General features: G+C 39.0%; 1 protein-coding gene across 13 annotated transcripts in view; it reads left to right on the top strand.

The window, feature by feature from the left end:
• Positions 1–20651, top strand: part of ZNF521 (zinc finger protein 521) — a 230315-nt gene that overhangs the window by 13408 nt on the left and 196256 nt on the right. For 4 of the 13 annotated variants that reach the window (XM_063167684.1, XM_063167628.1, XM_063167654.1 and 1 more), the window contains 2 exons: positions 5322–5381; positions 10947–11120. Coding sequence is in view for 9 of the 13 variants with exons in the window: in XM_063167628.1 (XP_063023698.1) it covers positions 5322–5381; positions 10947–11120 (234 nt within the window). In the remaining 4 variants the exon portion in view is untranslated. Of the gene's footprint in view, positions 1–4211; positions 4275–5321; positions 5382–10946; positions 11121–20651 lie in introns of all 13 variants that reach the window. The other 9 variants (XM_063167613.1, XM_063167636.1, XM_063167667.1 and 6 more) reach the window with 4 other exon arrangements.

Raw genomic sequence — 20651 nt, 5'->3', positions numbered from 1 at the left:
GAAATCCTGTGCTGGCACATGTCAGCCAGAAGGGTTTGAGAGGTGAGCCTTAGACACCAGTGGTACCTAGGGAGAGAAGAAAGCCATGGAAGGTGTAGCCCCAGCAGGTGATTCATCGACACACGTGATCCTGAATTTAATACTTCTCTGTAACTTCTTTAATTTCAGTTTTGCATCCTGACTGAACCCTTGTGGAGACGTATTTCCACAGCATGTTATTGCAAAGTGTGAAACATCTTTAGAATCCATTGACTTTAATAGAGCCAGAGGATACTCAATGTCCCCTGCAACTGGCTCTTAAATTTGCCTTCTGCTATATGATTAATCTGTCTGCTCATACTTAATATCTACCTGTAGATGGTGGCAGTATGAATGTCCTCTTGGTTTTTATGTGGCCATGAGGAGTAGCAGAGAGATACTTCCAGAAATTACAGTCATTTGTAGATACTGAAATAATGGCACACACGTTTTATTTCTGTTCTGTCTCAGTAACTCAGTAAATTGTGTATTGATTATGCTAATACAGCTAGTGTCTCTATTACTTGTCTGCAGAAATTATTCAAACATGTAGATTGAAGATGCACTTGGCAAACTTACCATCCTAAGAAAAAGCCTTTTGTGCAAAGATGGCTTTAAATTGAATTACTAATCATATGCTAATGGAAGTTTATAGATCAAGTATTGAATTGTACAAAATGTAAAGTGCAAGGTAAAAATATGTATTCTAAACTTCCTATCCTGACAGTCTTAGTTGCTACATTAGGTTTATTTTCACATCTCTCAAGGAATATGTTTTATGAAGGGATAAATCAATAGCAATCTATTTTTATGGTTTATTTTGGGATATGTAGCTTCTCCTGCTTTGTTTACCAAGCTGAATAGAGGCTCAGGCATTTGGGGCAGTTATTTTTTTTCTTTTTCAAAATTTATTAATCTACCTAGACTAGAAGAAAATAGTCTTTTTTCAATTATCTTTTGTTTTTATTTTATTATGGTTTGTAGAAGGTCAGAAACCATAAATCTTAGCCAGAGTTCTCCAAAAGGCTTCCCTTTCAGTGCAAGTGTAATTCTCCACATTTCTAATTTTATCCATTTCTTTTCTGTACAAGATTTTCCAGGCATCAACCAGAAATGACTTGTGCTCTTCCTTAGGGTGCTAAGTCTACAGATTAATTTTTCAGAGAAGGGGAATCCTGGTTACTCAGTAGAATTCGAACGAAATTTTGCAAGCTAGAAAATCTCTATTTTGTAGCAACTTCAGAAACCTCCCTCCTTTATGGTCTAACCATGAGTCTCATGATCAGACTAAGCAAAAGGGGTGAAATCCTCATTGATCAGCAAGTGTTGCTGTAGAGCAGTCAGGAGCTTAAGTCTAAATTTAGGACCTCTCTATCAAAATTCACACAGATTTTCCTCATTGGCCGTCCATGATGGTTCTACTTGATTTGTTGCATTGTTTTTTTTGTTTTCTTTTGGTTTATTTTTGTTTGGTTTCTGGAGTTTTTGTTTGTTTGTTTATTTATTATTTCTTTAAAAAGGAATAGCTGGTCCTAACGTTGACAATCACCAAATTAAGCATGAGATGTGCTCCGAACTGAAACCAGGGTTTGCCTTGGATACTGGCTGTACCAAAGCTGAAACATCTTAACCTTTCACATGGATACAGCTTCAGTTTAGAGATACAATTTTTTATTTTACGTATAATTTTAAAAACTGTTATCTGTCCAACCCACAGCTTTTATAATGGGAGATAGAACTGACATGTTGAATTTCTCTTTTCCCTCACTGATATATTTTTTAAATTGCTCTCAAGAAGCGTAGTGATCTACTCTCTTTTTTGAAATTTTATTACTTGGGGTTCCTGTTTTTGTTTCTCAGAAGTTGTCCTGAGAAAATGGGTAGTAGGAAATTGATCATTTGTTGTTTTAAGGAACAGATGAGTCAATTGAGAAATATTACTACAGCTAACAAAACAGGTGACCTGTGGTCATAAACATGTAGTTGTAGGGACAAGGAATATTGTTGCTTTTGTGACAACATGTATCTAGAAGTTCTGTTCAGCCATAAGGTCACTTATTCATAGTGGATTTATAATGTAATATTCTGCTTTCCTGGGGCCTGTCCTTCATTGGTACTCTGGCTTCATTACATTCATCTTACCTTATGCTAGCATGGGGTATAGCCTATAATGAAGGTGCCACCTCTGTGTGCAATTACAGTCTTAGGGTATCAATAATTTTGATATTTGAATTAATATTATTGCATACACGCTGCTCTTTTATTTGCCTACCATCCTTGTTCCTTTTTTTAGTTACATGCCATGCTCGTGCTAGAAAAAGGGTTTTGGTTAGCAACATTTAAATCATCCCTTTGTATAGATTCTGTTTAAAGGTGTCTTCCTCTTCCGAAAGAAAACGGTGTAGTTAATATTTAAGGGAGGTTAACATTGGTTGCTTGTCATTCTGCCTTTCTTAGCTGAGCTTAACAGTGGCCTGAGAGCTGAAACAGCACTGAAGTTTTCAGAATCTGTTTGTGAGAAGGTGCTAAGTGCTAATAGAGTGAGCTTATCTGATGCTACCAGCTGTAGCCTATTTAATGTAAGGCATACCCTTGCAAGTTGGAGGAAGGGGCTAACTTAATGCAAAGGAAAATGAGACGCATTTTGTAGGTGACTCACTAATTCAGTGGGTTTTTGTAGAACAGTTTTCTTTTCCTTTTACCATTTTCCCCTCTCAATATGGTTTTATTTTTCCTGACAAATATGTCAGTCTAATTGACTATTATTTAAAAGTCTGTGCCATGGCCTGTTGTGATCTACTTATTTCTGTTCTGACTGAGAATCCTTAAAGGGATGAGCAAAGGTTTAGAAAAATCTAACCACAATGCTACCTGCTTTTATACTTGTTTTCTTTTTTAAGTGCAATAAAGATATAATGGTCAGCCTTTGTTGAAAGCAAATCTCAGCTCTCACAGAATTTTCAAATCCCAAAATAGCAGGGAAGTTGTAAAATGTTTGTTTTCACAAGGCATACGCTGCCATGTTTTCATGGTACAAAATTGCATACCTGGAAACAATTAGTTAGGCAGCATCCATGTTTATTTTTTCCATTTTAGGAGCTAAAAATATTTGGTGTACCTCTCAGTCAGCAGTGTGAAGCTGAGTACATTTCACTGTGCAATCAGATCTCAGGAGCAGGGAGAGATTCTGGTACTGCAGCTGGTGGCAGTAGACATTGAGGACAGAACAGCAGAAAAAATTAACTCTTTCATTTTGGTTTACACTTTATAGTGGAGATCTTGTTTACTTCTCAGCAGGTAGCCACTTGGGAATCAGTTATTGAAAAGTTCACGTTTGAAGACCACAATTTGATCTTGAAAGTTAAGAAATGGTAGCATTCTTAAACTGCATTTTTGATCTGAGAAGGGACATTTACCATGGTTGAGGACAGCAGATACATCTACAACCTTTAATAAGGCTGATTAGTAGGTAGTGATGATCAAAGTGAGTTTCCTCCTGAGGGATGGAAGAGTGGACTCATTTTCAGTTTTAGAGCTTTTTCTTAAGTACATTTTTTGAAATATATCAGCAGCAAATGATGGACATAAATAGGGTCAGATTAGGCTGCTGCAGAGGTTTTCCTGGGAATTTTGAGGGGGTCACAATAGATGGTATAATTTTTTTTTTTTTAATTGTATACTAGTTTTATTCATTATTTTTCTTGCTTTATTAATGAAATGTACTGATCTGTGCTACCTCAGAGAAAAATCTTTTTACTTAGCTTAGTTTGCGTTTGACCACGCGTTCCCCAAAGCTCAGGTTTTCATGAGCTTTTTTGCTTTCTTTGTCTGACCGGTTTCCTTCAGCTGTGAGGGTGCTGGGATGACTGCTTCAGTGTAACAAAGAATATCCTACAGTGTTATCACAGCTGAGGTACTGCTAACATCGTGGCTGCAAAACACAAGTTGAGCTCATAAATTAGCTCATAAAATCATATTTTGTGAAATACTGGACTGACTGCAGGGCTGGGGAAACTTTTGTCAGATCTCTGTAGATGAGGAGAGTTTGTTTGCTAGCCACAGCTCTGGGATAGAGATATAGATTGTTTAGAGTCCTTCAGAGATTGTACTTGACTCTTTCTGATATATGCACTGTATAACAAGTTTCTGGTGTTCTGAGAGTGTCCTTATGAAAACTGGTGTTTTTTTTCTAGAAACTCAGATTCTAGAAACAACCAGTTGTATGAAGCCTTGGGGTTGGCGGAGGAGGAAAAGAGGTACCTGTGGAGTGTGTATATGTATCTCTTCTTTTGCATATATGTCTAGATTTATATGTGACCCCTAAGTGTTGCACTCTCTTGTCCCAAGAACCAGGAAAAATTGCCTCAACTCTTTGGACTTTTAATTCAGTTGCATGATTATTTTTTGAGATCTGAGTTCTTGGGAGTGGAAATGCTGCAGAAGTGCAGTCTTTCCCCTTTCAGCTTTTTCCCCTGTGGAGGCAGAATGAATTCTTTTCTCTCCGCTGTTCTCTGACTCAAAGAACTCGGTCTTTGGGAGAATAAAAAGGAAATGGTTCTGCCTTTTAGCTCTTCCCTTGCTTTTGCTTTGGGAGAGTCAATCTTACTTAGGCATCGTATCAGAACGTAAGAGAACAGCGCTCTCTAATTTTTCAAAGTAGCAGCAGAATGGCTCTTGTTAGGTTCACTCGCCCAACAAGTTTTGAATAGTGAATCTGACAAGAATTGTATTGTTTTTAGTTCTACTGCTCTGGAAAGCTGTGAGCCAAGGGAAAGATGCTGGCATGGTATATACAGTAAAACAGCATGGGGTTAGTTCTCCTTTGCAAGGCTGTCTGCACTGCTGAGATGTTTGCTACTGAATATAGGATTATTACTATTTTTTAAAGCTTATGTGTGAACTAGCACACACACCTCTCCCATCTGCCAGGAGAAGGCTTTCTCTTACCTGTGTGGAGCAAGCAGAATCTTAAAGCCCATAATTGTTCTCTTATTTAGATCCGTAATCAAATACAGTAAAGTGCATTGAAGACAAATATCCTAGAGGAAATTGGATTTGTTTTTTTAAGCCATGAAAAAGATTTGGTCACACTGCTGTCAGATTTGTAGCTTCCATACAGCAATGTATTCTGTCTTGGTCTGGTCTCCACTTTCGCACTTTGCAGTGCAGCTTTTCTTGCCCGTGTTGTGCAAGCATTGCTGGCTTTCAGAACTGAGGCTGGTGTAAAGATGCTTCAAACACTTCAGCTACCTACCTAACATTTTTTTTGTTTTGTTTTTGTTTTGTTTGCCTTTTTCTGACAGTAGAAGAAAATGAAACAGAGGACCATCAGGCAGGTGTGGGACACACAGCCGCACAGACTGGTAATGCTGAATTCCTTCATTAGTGCTTGCTTTCCATTTGACAAGTGTGAGGGATTTTGGTATCAGGGTGTGTTTGCAAAGCCTGCACTCTTCTTTCTCTGATTCAGCTTAGAATACATTCTTGGGGCTTGCAATAGAAAATAATGTTTCTCTCTCCTTACCTTTCAATTTCTGGCAATTAGAAATTCTCCCTTTTGTAGGTCAGCTGACTGAAAGTGAGATGTTTCTAAAGTACAGCATGCTTTTCATTTTTTCTTATTTCCTTTTCTGTTAAATTTAATCCTTCTCTACATTCCCCATGTAACCACTCCCCCATGCCATTTCAGATAAACTTTATTATTAATTTCATTTAAACTATTTCTGTATTTCTAAAATATGTGGATAGGGGTGATTTCTTTAAAGAATATTTGTATAATTTCTTGACAGAGATTAATTAGGGGCTCTTTAATTTTATTAAGTAAAATTGGATGGACAAAACTGTTGTTCGAGTCAGGATCACAGGGAAAAATATTGTTAATAATCATGAAGCAATAATTTTTAATTCTCCAAAACAACAAGGGCTTCTTTGTTCTCTAACACGGTTGGAGAATGCAAGAAATAATTTGTTTCTGTCTTTGGTACTGGTTTCACAGAATTTTATCTGAAGAGAAGGACTGACTCATCTGTATAGTCTTATTCATTCAGCTGAGGTCACCTTTTGGAGTAAGGGCTGGCTCCTTAAGGATATTCCTAGAAGGCTAGTCATGTCTGAATGCGTGTAGGTAATCTGTTTGAGAACAGTTGGAATTATTCCTCTCATGAAGGTGAAGAATGCAGTTAATTTTTTCTTCAGCTTTATATTTCTGTGTGTGTCCTGTGGGTTTGGTGCCTTTTATAGGTTCTAATGGCTTTGTGCATAAAGCAGATTGTTTGAAGAGAGTAAATAAAAGCAAGGGAGTTCTTTGCCTTTTTAATGGGAAATTTCTCCAACTCTTTTCAGCGTGCATGTGTCTCCATTTACTATCTGCAAATTCTTGAAAAAAGCCAACTTGTCCAGCTTTGGACACATGAAGTTGAAAAATAAGCAACTGCAATACCAGAGATCAGTGTTAAGGAATCGTGTCTCTTCTGCCTTTTTTTTTTTTTTTTTTTTTTTGTCTAAAAATAATTCTCAGTGGTTAAATTGCATTGCTAGTTCTTTATTTACCATCATGTCCTGTGTTGTTCTCTGTTTATTTCTAGGCAGGATTTAGCATTCTGTTTTTCTCCATAGCAGGAATGCAGTGCCAATGTTAAAAACAAAAAACCTGACAGAGCAAGCAGTACAGAAGGCCTGCACTGTGTACACACTGCCAGAAGTTTTTATAGTAATACTTTGTATCTAAGCTCTGGCTCTAACCATTAAATGTGCTTTTTATAGAGTACCAAGTTATAATGTAGTGCAGCTACGGCATATTAATCTTACTGCAGAGATTTAATGAGGCAGTTGTTTTGCGATGGACACTATTGGGAGCAGAGAGCGACAGAGTTTTACTTTACCACTGAGCTGAAGAAATATTCCTTGCCTGGTAATAATTATAACCACATGATCTAAGTTTTCCTTTCTTCTGCCAGCACTTTTCCATGCAGAAGTGGCTTGGAAGGAGGTCTACTGCAAGGCAGTGAAATGGATTGGAAAGGAGGCTGTTTTCTTGGTAGTTTGATGTTTTAGTTGGGATTATCCATGGATCCTTGCAGCATAGGCAGAAATATGTAAGATGAGTTTCAAGAATACAGACAGTCTTTGCCAGTCCACTGAGATGACTTTTAGATATTCATTACTTTTACTTGACTTTTATATGGGTTATAAAAAGTAAATGTGGTGAAACCTCATTTTTACATGGGCAGAATAGAATTTCTGCTGGTTGGCCTTAAACCGCTCCCATACTTGAAATTAATTGAAGTCCATGGCTTTATTGCCTCCAACACTTTTAAACCAATGCAATTTTTCATTTTCCCCGAAGTTGCAGTTTTATTAGACCAAGTTACAGCAATAACATCCCTTATGACAAGGAGGAAGAAGGGAAGGAGGCAACCACCTGCCAGGGAACATAGTAATGAGAAAATCATGCTTCTTTTAATTTCCATTTATAAATAATGTTAACATAATCAGGAAGAGAAGACAACTGTTCTTTCTCTTATTTTTTTAAAGTGCCTTAATAGGAAGAATTGATTTCTTGTCCAAAAAAAGCAACTTTCATTCATTTCTACACTAGATAATTTCCAATGTTATCTGAAGGTGGAGATGATGCGTGGGCATTGTTGCTGATGGGTATTGAAAAATTTCAGTTGGTGCACAAGCAGCCTCCAAAATACGGCAGGGAAGCCTCTGAAAATCACAGTGGTGTTTGCAGATGTTGAGAAAAGTAATTTTACTATGAGCACCATCTTAGTGAGGGAATTGTGGCTGTGATTGTTGCAGATAGTGTGGAGAAAGAAATGTGGGAGTTGAATGACATTTGCCTTGAAGCCTATATGTGAGCCTGAGCTTTGAACAAGAGGTTAAGGAGAAAGTACAGATGAATGCATATTGTATTTATAAAATATTTTATTCTAGTCTTCCAAAAGAGCTGCTCAAATAAGGCAGCTTATCCTCAATTTAAGTAAGTATTTAAGGTTAGACCAGCTCTTGATGGAAGATATTTGTTGTTGAAACAGAACAGCTATCTATTCACAAAACCTCCAAATGATATTTGCTCTCTTTAAACATCTTTTTATTTTGATGGTGACATCTCTTCACAGAAGAGATCACAGTGGAAATACATTCATTGAGAGGGGCTGAGACTGCCAGAACTCATTTCACAAAGCTGTCATAGGCTAAACTCGAACCTGGGTCCCAGAGGGTCCCACTTAAGTGTTGACCTAAAAACAAATGTGCCAGTTGGCTAGAGCATGTATTCTAAAGTTGCAGCAGAAGGGAATAAGCTTGACTGACTTCTGTCCCTGTAGAGTTTATATCTGCAAATGCAGAAGGAGAAGCAAAACATTATTAGTCTTAAAATGATTCTAATTTTAATAACTGGTCGCTAAGTATGAAGCTTTAAATTGAGTGATCCTTTAGGCTTTTGTGCACTAAGGGGTGCATGTGTGCCTACGTTTGTGCGTGTGTGTTGCTGAATTCCTGTAAAATGCAAGTGTTTCTGAATAGTGAGTCTCAAGTATTCCCTCCCCTCCCTTTTCTTTCCTTCAGCACCATACTTAGAGCAGAGTCAGACACTACCCTTATTTTAAAACAAACAGGTCTGTAAACTTTATGTGCAGCATTTAAATACTCATGTTAAAATTCAGACCTAGTGCCCACATTTCCCTGAGTGCTGTCAATTTTATGAGATGAAACTGGGAGCTTGAGCTGAACAACTAATAGTATGCAGTGTGCACATGCTGCCTTCCAACAAGTGTTTAATGATGTTGGGGTCAGTTTGCAACAGTTAAGACAATTATTTCATTTTCTGAGCTGTTTAGAACTTGGAGATCTCCTAGCTACATTTATTAATCTTTCAAACTATTTTGGTAAATGAAGAAGCAATGGAAGTTATTAGATTTAAAATATTCAATAATGTATAAAATGCCATAAAGTCTTTTTATAATTAGCATACCTTTTTTGGTTTGGACATGTGCAGGCTACTTTTCTATTTGGAAGTAGCTGCCCAAGTGGAAATTTCCACTCTTGAAAGAACCTTGTGGATGTAATTTGTCATGTAAGGACTCAGTGTATAGACAGGGCGTTTGCACAGCAAATGTATTTTTGCTTTCAGAACGTGTTTTTTATTTTAAAAAAATAATCTGGTTTCTCTCTGTAATATAATTCCCTTAAAAATAAACACTGCCCTTTACCCCTGTCAAAGAAATTCCTTGGTTTTGATCACAAGCCACATGGCATGAGAAAGACTTCCTGACATGGGTCATTTCCAGTTTCTGCTTGTGGGTCCATCTGTGTTTGCACAGTTGAAGGGCAGGGTGCAGCAGTATGGACCAGAGGATACAGAGAGATGATGAGAGCTCTGACCTTGGTTGTGGGCAGCAAGAAATACAGGAATGGCTGTGCCCAGATGACTGTAGGGTTCTGAGAGCGGATGTGAGTGGTTTAAAGTGGAATTGCCTTCCTCCTTCTCTTCACACACCACTCTACCCCAATATGAATGTTGCGTTGGCATGCTCTAGTTTCTCTTCTTCCAAGGAGTTGTGCATGATCCTAATCAATTCCAAATAAAGTGTGGTCACAGATACCACCTCTCTGTTCCCCTGGCCAGGGAGCCTACTCCTGGTTACTCACTGGCTTGGCTAAAGAGTGTCGCATCTTAAAATGCACTTGCACAATATCCTATTATTATAGGAGTTCATCCTTGTTTTCTAAAATGACTTGTTTCAGTCTCAGCTCTCTCAAATATCTGAAAGGAAAGATGAGGCAGCCAAAGCAGAAAAGGGAAAAGTGGTGAAACACTTGCATTCCTTTTGCTGGAATGTGCACAACCGTTTCTCTTCTGCATTTCACTTGTTGTACTGTGGTTCCCAAGGAAAAACCAAAGTTAAGTGCCAGCTTGCTTTATTAGGAAAGACAGATTGGTTTATTTCTGTCTTTGAAGGAAGCTTTTAGTAAAATGGGCAAAAAGTCAGGAGCAGTTAAAGCCACTGTGTTCCTCCTCAGAGGAGGAAGAAAAGTTCTAGGCTACACATAATCTCTGAGGTCTGCAGAGCTGAGGCAGTGCAGTGAGCTGTGAGGTGTCTCTGCACACATGGGTCGGTGGTGAGGCTGCACATTTCTTCTAGTCAGAAGCTTCAGCTGGGCTCAGGACTGGATCTGAGACTGGAGCTATCCTGCTATCCCCCAAATGCCTGTTAATGTGTCAAACAAATAAAGCTTTCTCTGTGCACTCTGTAGCTTTTATACTAGAGTAGTTAGTTTCCAGTTTTCCATGATCTGGCAAACACAAGAATTTGATGAGCACTGTCTTTAATTCATACACAAGTTCAGAGCATGAGTAGCATTTTGACCCAGGGTAAGCTTTCCAGAGCTTTGTTTGTGTCAAATAGTGTGGTGATGGAGTATTGGAGTGGGTTGTAAAATCAAGATTAATTTCATGTTTATGTAAATCAAATTTGTTAGTCTCTTAATTCTGGTAATTTCCTGTGAAACGCTGTAGTTAACAGTGAAAAGAAGTTCCTGCACACTCATTGATCTGATTTTTCCTTTCATTGAAAACCTAATTGCATAGGTGGTTTATCCTTTCTTATGATGATCAAAACAGCTTCAATAGCTGTGATAAAATTGACTATTCTAACTCTGAAGCATGGAAGAATAGCCTGAGTGAGAAATGGAGCTGCATTTGTGGGAGTAGAAGGGAAATTTGCTTTTCATTGAGATTTAAAAAAAAAGAAAGGAAAAAAAGCCTCTGTTGCTTATTTAGCAATAAATTCTACAGTGTGCTGCAGGCTCATGCCAAATAGCTTTCTTCTCATCATTAGCACAACAACCTATTTTGATTTTTTTTTTCTTCTCGAATGTTCTCTTCTTACACGCCTGACATCACAGTCTTGATTTTCTTACAGACCCTAACTGTAAACTAGAAGACAAGGCAGAAGATGGAGATGTGCTAGACTGTAAGAAAAGGCCGGATGAAGGCCTAGAAGAAGAAGCTGTGCACAGCTGTGACAGCTGCCTCCAGGTGTTTGAGTCACTGAGCGATATCACAGAACACAAGATTAATCAATGTCAACTGACAGGTAAACAATACTTATCACTTTGTGGCTTTGTGCATTGCTCTATTTCTGATTCCCATCCTCTGCTTCTGATACCCCTCCTTTTTCAGTTATTTTATTCCTGCACTTAAATGCTTGGTTGAGACCTTTATAAACAGATTTTGGGACAGGATTATACTGTAAATGGAGCATTTAAAATTTCCTTAATATCAAAGGATATATGACTGCTGTGTTTGTTTTCTAGATTCATATAGTACAGCTTTCCATGCTTTGCTTCTACATGTATTTTGCTAGGTCACTTGTAAATTCAGAGGGCATTTGTAAGTGCGGCTTAAGTGGCATAATGTCACATAATGAATGAATTTGCACAATGGCCTGTTGCAGATCTGAGCTGGATGTTGTTTTACTCTAATCTGTTAACTACAAATGACTGTACAGTAATCAGTAACTGAAAGTTGAGAGGAATTAAGTAAATTGTTAGAGGGGAAAATAAGATCTCGGCTTCAGTGAAGGAGCAGAACTGAGTGCTGATCAGATAGTCCTGAATTAAGTAGAGCTGGGTGAACAAAGCTATCTACCACCTAGATTCCTCTTTGAAATTATTGTAGAGAGCCCCCTTACTGAGAAAACCATGTGAAATCTGCTAAATTTAAATATAGTAAGTTTTTTTTATGGTACACACTGTAAGTTCAAACAGGCTCAGTACCAACAGAAAGGCACGCTTACATTTTTAATTAGTAATTTATTTTTAGCCTGTACAGTGTAAAATGTACTTACTGTGTAGTGGACTTTTGTTAAAAACCTTTCTTTATTATGACTTTGTAAGTAAGAAAATTCTCTTTCCATTTGGGAATAGTTTTAGAAAGTGTCTGTGTGTGCTCATGTTTGGAGAGCTTCCTGAGTTTTGGTTCCAATAGGTCCATAGGCTAAGCCCTGTCAGAATGAGACATAAAAGTCAGATAGCAGTACCACTCTTGAGGATGAAAAGATGATAGGCAGAAGAGGAATAAGTGGGCAGGAGCAGAAAAAGGTTGAGGAAGTAATGTGGATCTGTCAAATGATTTTAATCCTCACTTCAAATTGTGGAAGATGAAAATCTGCTGCAGCAAGAAGTATTTACTTTTATTAATATACTGCTTTGCCTTTTCTTGCCTGTAAAATGTATTTCTGACTTGAGATACAATCAATTCAATCATTTTCTAATCACTCCTACAAACTTCCAGAATGTGTTTTTCTACAGTGCTCATGATTTCTGGCAGTATGGATATTCTCTCTTGACTTGAAATAACTTAAACATTTTTCTCCCCTTTTCTTCATAATTCTTTCTTTTTCTCTTTCTGTGTTGAAAAATTAGTGGCTTAACTTGTCTCTTCCTTTCTTCTCCCAGAAAGCACTCACTCTGCCTGAGTCCCCTGGCTCTCCCCTTCACTGTCTCAGATCCCATTTATTCATCCCTGTGGGGTTTTTACCTTGTTCCGATACAGCTGTCTCTCCTTTCTGGTTAGTTAGTTGCTGCCCCCTTCTACCAAGTGTTTTCTCTGCTTTAAAGCTGCAAGCAGAATACACTGAACAGTTGTGCTTGAACAGTTGTGTTAAGAAACTGAAGAAAAGCAGGTGAGGGGAGCAGTAAATAGGAAGAATCCTGGACCACTGCTCCTGAACTAGCAGTTCTTGCTGAGAGCTGTTGCTAAATGAGAGTGAAAATAAAGATGGTGAGGTGCATGTGTGAAGGTAGGAATACACATACGATAGCAGAGGATGGGGAAGTAAAAATTAATCTTGAAGGAAATTGTTTAAGTTCCTAAAAATATCATTGCCTCTCTTTCAAGGAAACTTGTGATAGTGAATGGGTAGAGACCGGGCTGTTTGAAAGCTAATGAAGTGAACAAAAACTGAAACTACACACCCTTCTGGACTACAAAGTTGACAAAAAGCCAACTGTCCTCTGTTTCTAAATATAAATGACCTAAATACACCCTTAGAGTTGAAAAAGGGGCCTGCATGACGTGCCTGGAGTTGAGGATTTCTTGTTAAGCAAAAAAATACTTTTTTTTCCAATGCAGGGTCCTAGGGTGCATATGTGACCTCACACTAAGGACACAACATTCAAAAAAACCTCATTGCATGAGATTAATTTTTGATAATCTGTGACAAACAGCTGACAGAAAGAAGCCTTTATTTTCTGAAACACAATATATATTTGACAAAAATAAGGTTTGATTTTAGCATTTTAATCAAACCCTCTGGACTTTTGTCTTCCTCTTCCACAAGCACCTTTGGGTGCCATGCTCAAAGGTGTTTTAAAGAAAGTGTTATCAAGAAGGGCTGGTTGCTCCTCTCTTTCTCATCACAGTCCTCTGATGCCACAGGGTCTTACATAGTTGCTCTGGCTGTCTCCTTTTGCAGGAGTCCCACTGAAATTAGGAGACACTCTAAGGTGACTACTAATAAGTCTACAAATATGTCTGTCACTAAGTTGTTAATGAAAGGCAAGAGGTTTAAAATTTTTGCATTTTTTCTACTGTATTCTGCTGTTTGGATGTTCTCTCTGGAGGAGGGCAGAGTGTATCATCTATCTAGACGAAATTTTTCCAGTCTGAGTCTCAGGCAGGGAAGAGTTACCTAAGATGTCCATTTTGTAAAAATGCCAGGGCCATCATCCTTTGAACACCACATTTAAGTTGTGAAGCCCTCCAGCCCCTTTTCTTCAGATGGCTGAGCCAGCTGCTGCAGCTTGTCTGGATTTTTCTGAGCTTCACCAAGATGCTCTGTGAGATGCACTGTGAGAATTTACAAACTGTGCATGTTGTTCCAGGGGTATGGTCTTTTTCCATTCAGTTATATTGGGTAAAATCAACAGTTATGTTGATGGAACAAACAGGATGAAAGCACAATGGCTTAAGGCAACCCTCTAGTAAAACTCTGAATATGAAACACGACATTTGTGTGTCACGGTGTCTTGACTGCCCCTAGTTCTACCAACCTTGTAACATGCTTGAGAATTGGACCTGTCACTTAGGTTCTCAAATTGATACTCCAGCTTCTAGTTTTTGCATTTCAAAATATCACATGTGCCTCCCTGAAGTTTTGACAGTTCAGTGGAAGGAGTAAAATTGCTTTATTGAATCTTCATTCTGTACTCTCAACCAAAGACTGGAATGAGGAGAAGGGAGCTGGTTTATTAAACAGTGCTCCCAATCTCTCAAAGTGTCAGTCACCCCCACCTATTCAGAGGACAGTGGAAGATGAGAGTTACTTACAACTCTGCGAGATTCAGCTCTCAGGATCTTGAATTGCTGTGCTCTTACAGATTTTTTCAAAGGAGGAGAAAAAAGTCCTCCCCAACTGGTTCCTTTCTGTAATCTGTTGTTTGAATTGAACTCATGTCCTTTTTTCTGGAGGAGGGCATAGCTGCTCTTTTATCCTAATGTGTGCGCTATTGATCTTTTCAATTTGGGTCTGATCCAGTGTCCATTGAAGTCAGTGAAAAGATTCCCATTGACTTCAGTGGGGGATGGAACAGGCCCTTCATGAGCTATTTAGTAATATTTTTTGCTACCATCTGAAATTCTTGTACTGAAGCTTTCTCTGAAAAGGTGATGATTTATTTATGTTAATTGCTGGCAATTCCTGTGATGTTTGTGAAATACAGATAATGGATAAATGGGGGGAAAAGTTCAAAAAAATTCTTTGCGATATTTGTAACCAAGGATAGATAAGATGCTGAACTATATTCATTTAGTCATTACAAAAGATTGGCAATAAAAATATGGATTTAATAGTGCTTCTCTCTGATGTTAATGCTTTTCACACTGTATTCTTCCTGCAGCATTTAATTTAATAACTCAAGCCACTTGCACATTGTCATCCTCTATGTTGTGTTTATAAGCAAAGGGTCCAATTAGCATGACCATGAGCCTGATGCCTTTCTAGAATATGTCAGTTTGGATCTCACTGGGGGAATCTGAATGCAGGATCAAATATGGTGCAGTACTGAGAAACCCTCAACTGCACCTTCTCTCCTCTTCTGCCATCAGGAAAGGACACTTAACCTTTTGCATTGCTGCCATATATGCTGTTGGTAGGACACAATGTGTCAGACACTTTATCTTATTGTCTCCAGCTTGATTTATAATCCCTTTTCCCTGCACGGTGCTTTGTGCTGTTTATTTTCCCTTTCAGTCCTCAGGGATCCTGCTTTATGCAGTCTCCCATGTGAGAGCTGCCTCTCCGCTGGCTGGCTCTGTGGGCAGAGGTATCCAGCTCAAGCTTGGTACCCTTCTAGATCCTGTAGGTCACTTTGGCATCAGAAATCTCAGCCGTAACCAGAGTAATACTAGAACAAGGAGCATAAACATGCAGTGAACAATCTAGTTGCTGAATAACTCAGCAGCAGTGGACGTGCTAGCACACAATCTGCTATACTCCACCTGAATATGAATAGACACAGTGCATGTTACAGGACTTTCCTACTATCCCTGTTGTCATCACAGGTTATAAAACTTTCCTGAAAGCAGCCTACTGAATCATATGCATTCCTAGCTTCAAGGCTAAGGGTGTTCTGAGGGAAAATACATGAGGTATTTCTCCACTGGGGATATTTATTTTACCTTTAGGTGGTTAGGTAGACTCCATTTTATGCTTTGGGCTCTAGCTTAGTTCTAGAGCTCTCACAGGTTGAGTAAGTGTGTCAGGTAGAGCTGATAGCCTGTTCCTGTTATCACCTAAGCTGTTTCTGATATTGAAAAGGTTACTGGTCATAGCTGTGTGTCCTCTGCCAATGAAGAGATGCAGTCTTGCCTTGCTCAGAGGTTCCTCTCTGATGCCATCTGAAAAGAATTCCAGAACTGTATTAGGGGCCTATTGTTCTGAGTGCTGGTCTCCATCAGCACTGGAGTATCCCAAGGGTGGGAATTCCTAGATAAGTCAGTATTTCTGTTTTTCTAATTATGACCAAAATTAATTTTCGCCATCATTCTGAGAAACCTACTTTCATGTCTACATATGACAGCTTGTGCTACCTAACAGCTTCACAGACAGCATGCACGGTGAGTGATCAGGGACTTAGCAAACAGGAGGCAATGGAGATTCCACTATAATGGTTTTCTCTTTTCTTTTCTTTTCTTTTCTTTTCTTTTCTTTTCTTTTCTTTTCTTTTCTTTTCTTTTCTTTTCTTTTCTTTTCTTTTCTTTTCTTTTCTTTTCTTTTCTTTTCTTTTCTTTTCTTTTCTTTTCTTTTCTTTTCTTTTCTTTTCTTTTCTTTTCTTTTCTTTTCTTTTCTTTTCTTTTCTTTTCTTCCATCTCCTTCACTAGAACACTTGAAAACTTTCCTGGGGATTTTGTCCCAAAGGATGTATGCTGTGCACAGTGAGACTACAACATAAATCTTGTGAACACTTGGTGTTACCATGCTTTGATATCCTAGCTAGAACAGTTCTTCCTGCTAGTAAAAGAATTCTGGCCAAATATATTATATTTCTTGTCATTATTTTTTCAGTTTCCTCTACATTTGTGGAGAAAAGATATATGGCAAGGCTCCTTGGTCATTTCAGCATCACAGAGAAAAATCAGAGCTTGATCAAAGTGTTTCTGAGGACAAGGACCCTAAGAAGTTAAATATATGATGCACCAAAAGCATATTCATCTGCTTCATTGCAGTTGGTGGCACACTGCCAGGCACGGTTTGCCAAGTACAGTTACTTCACTTGAGAGAGTCACTCTTTTTCTCTAGAGAATTCCTGCACCAAGGACTGCATATGGATTTTACATTAAACAGTTATTGAATAAAAGACAAACAGTGTTTGGACTGGGAACTTGAGCTCAGGTCTCTCTTTCTTTACAGGGCTTCCCAGTTGCTCTATTACAGAGACAAATTTCTACTTTTCCATTTGATTCGAATCACAAACTTCTGACTTCTTTTCCACAACATGATATTCTGTTTGACAGATAGTGGAAAGCAGATGCTCACCTCCAGTTCCTTGTCCCAGCCAACACACATTGTAGTTTGCAATTTGTAGCCTCACATCCTTTCATTATTTTTTGGTCCAGGACCTAAAAAATTGGATTTGTATCTGCAACTCCAAATCCTTGATATTTGGAGGAAAAGGGGAATAGGGTGGTAATTACAGCCTCTGCCTCCAAAGATTTAAATTTTTAATTCCAAGAGCAATGTAAAGCCTCTCACTGGATGTGGATGGAAGATTTATATGCAATGCTGAATGGCCAAGGCTATACAGAGTGTGCCATACAGAAGTTCATATGCAAAACTTCATGCTCCTACAGAGAATAGATGAAGATTTTTGATAGATGAAATTCCTAGATTTTTGTATCAAAATTCTGTAAAAATTATTTTTAGATACAGAGGGAACTTGTTTATGCTGCAGCTGGAAGCTGTGAAAGTAGAGAGCACAGCCTTCTGACTGTTCTTCAAAATCCCTGTGCTTATCTTGAGGATCCATGATGAACAGCCAACATGGGCATGGAAGCATAAACCTCTTCCCTTTTGCTTGGAAACCATTAATCTCTGCTCTCGAGATTGTTAATCAGTCATGAAACCAGTAGATCTTCATCTCCTGGGTGTTTTAAAAGCAGCCTGTAGCACTTCCTGAGTTGTCTGTCAGTGACCCCCTGTAACAGAAAGCATCTGATGGTCTGTGTCATGGAGCTGTTATTTTTGACTTGGGGGACCCCTGCAGCAAACCTGTTCATGAGTATTAATTGTAAGTGCCAGAACTCTTGTGTTTGGAGGTGGGAGAATAAGCTAGCAGTGTCTTCCAAGAGAGTTTGAGTGCTTCCTGTATATCTTTCACTGATATTTTTCCTCAGTTTTTCTTCCTATTTTCCTCTTATTCTAGCCTGATTTTCTACCACTAAAAAGGCTGATGATTTTCTTAGCACAGACTAGAAAGAGTTTTGGTTGGCTTATCTGCTCCACATGTCCACCAAGGACTTGGCACCACGAGAACCTGAATTTCCAATATAATGTCCAGATACCAGATCTGACACCATGTCTCTGCCCCAGTGAAGGCACCATTGCCTCACTGAGTACCATGGACAGAGACACCTCTTGCAGGCCCAGGACTCCTGCTCTGCCCCAGAAATTGCTCAGCTGGAGACTGTAGGTCTCTCATTGGCAAAGGGATTTGGTGTAGGCAGCCCCAGTGCAGGGCTTACCAGGTCTAGTTCTTGGTAGAACTGTCTCTCTGCTGTCTTTCACATTTAGATAATCTGGGATCTTGTATGAGGCTCTCAAGGCTCTTCTTGCAGCCCTCCATACCTTACTGGGCAAATGGAGTAGGCAGCAGAGTTGGTCCAAGTTGCTCTTAACAACCAAGGCATACATTATTGTCTGGAACATGAATCCAGCCATCCTGGGACTTGGCCATCACACATTTGAACTGGATTTTGACTACTTTTGCTGAAAAGTTCCCAAGTTAAACTGTTTCACTGAAGATAAAAGTGAATCCTGGAGACAGCAATGCACTGGTTTGCAGGCTATAAGTATGACCATGCATCTGTCACCCAGAGTCTGGTTTAGGATCATAGAATCATTAAGGTTGGAAATTATCTCCAAGATCATTGAGTCCAGCCTTTGAGTGAACATCACCCTGTCAACTAAACCATAGTACTCAGTGCCATGTCCAGTTGTTTCTTGAATGCTTCCAGTGATGGTGATTCCATCACTTCCCTAGGCAGCCCATTCCAATGCTTAACCACCCTTTCAGTAAAAAAGTTCTTCCTGTGGTCCAGCCTGAACTTCCCCTGGCACAGCTTCAGGCCATTTCCTCTGGTCCTATCACTTGTTGCCTGGGAGAAGACGCCGACATCCACCTGGCTACAGCCTCCTTTCAGGTGGTTATAGAGAGCAGTAAGGTCTCCCCTCTGAGAAAAACAACATTTTACATAAACAATATACTTGGTTTAGTGTCTTCTTCCCAAGCCATGCTTAGCAGTATGACTTACAATCACAGTCCTAGGCTATAGTAGAGGACATATATATGTGCTGACTTTTTGACATGCAACTATGAAAGCATCAGCTGAGAGCACCTGACATTCTGTTGTGGGTAAGTGCATTATCATTAGGTTCTGGGAGGACCCATGATAATGTAATAAATTGCACCTCTTCTAGCTTTGATATTTTGTGGTTTCCAAACTAGCCTTACATCCCTGCCCCTGTTTCAAAGCACTGACTTGGCCAGCTCCATGGTTTTTTCAGAGTTAGTTCAAATGCCTCCCTGGCACTCTGCTGAAAATCAGCCCTGGCTAGATCCAGAACTTTGCTTTATTACAGTGACAGTCTGTTGTTCCATTTATTTATAGCCACTGCTGGGTGTTGTAAAGGTCAAGCCGTTTCCTCACAGCATTTCCAAATGGGCAGTACAGGGTATCTCTCTGCATTACTGTTTGGCTACTGTGACTTTCCCATTGAAAAGTAACCTTGCTCTCTGTGTGCTCAAGTGACATCTCCTGCCTGCTTGAGAAGAGGGTCCAATTTCTGAGATCTGCCAGGTGATGACATGAGGTAATCCACTGACCTTTATCAGGCATTCTGTGCAGGACACAACCATCAGTGCTCCTTCCAGTTTTGGGAAAGCAGTACTATAATCACTATTTGATCTATGCAGCTGAAATTCCTAATTCTCGTTGTCCAAGGAAGATGGCTGCCTGCAGGGAAAGGACCAGAGGGGGCAGGGGAATCATCAACACTGGCACATATGTGAAGAAGAAAAAATAGTCATTACTTACCCTATGATAACTATGTTCCTTCCAATTACTGTTGTAATCAATATGGATCCTGTGGCCAAGCTTGTCTTATTTTTCACAGTCCTCAGCAATACAGACTTTGAATTGTAAAGCTGCTGCTGATACAGGGTCATAGCTACCCTGACCTTTACCCAGCACAATGGGAATTCTTGTGTATGATTCTAACAGACACGCTGTTAAAAATGAAATAATGATTGTCGTGCCTGTATGTGTGTATATACACCTACAGTCCATACTGAATACAGCGTTTCAGAGAATCAACTACCTTGGAGTAAATACCTGTTGTTTATTTTATGCTTCTATTTTACTGGAATATTTATAGTATATTGTCAGTGTATTACAAAATGGCTCTTGTTGCCATGACAAATTAGCCTTTTTAAGTGGTGAATTTCCTGCACCTTCTAAAATAATTTTCTTGAAATACTTGCTGTTTTTATTATTGGCGCTTACTTTAATTACCATTTTGAAATGAACGGAATGGGAGGTACAACAGATTATCATTACTTATATGTTCAGTAGTTAAATTCATAGCTTGAAAACCAAATGTAACAAAATGCCCCACAGCTCTTTAACACTTTGCTTAATACAGTTGCAGAAAAACCTTAATTCATGTTTATACAATCAGCTGTAGAGTGTTAAGGCTTCCAGGCAATGTGGTAGTTCACTAACACACCACCCATATGGGCTTTGTTTATCCTTTTAAGCATCATCTGGAGGGTCTAAAAAACCACTTTTGAGGAAAAAATAGAGTTGTTGGAGCAGAAAGGTCCTTAAAAACATTTCTGTCTTGGCA

The sequence above is a fragment of the Melospiza melodia genome, chromosome 1, assembly GCF_035770615.1.
Source record: "Melospiza melodia melodia isolate bMelMel2 chromosome 1, bMelMel2.pri, whole genome shotgun sequence".
Lineage (NCBI taxonomy): Eukaryota > Metazoa > Chordata > Aves > Passeriformes > Passerellidae > Melospiza > Melospiza melodia.
The sequence above is the reverse complement of the archived record's forward strand: the minus strand, read 5'-3'. Positions and strand labels throughout refer to the sequence as shown.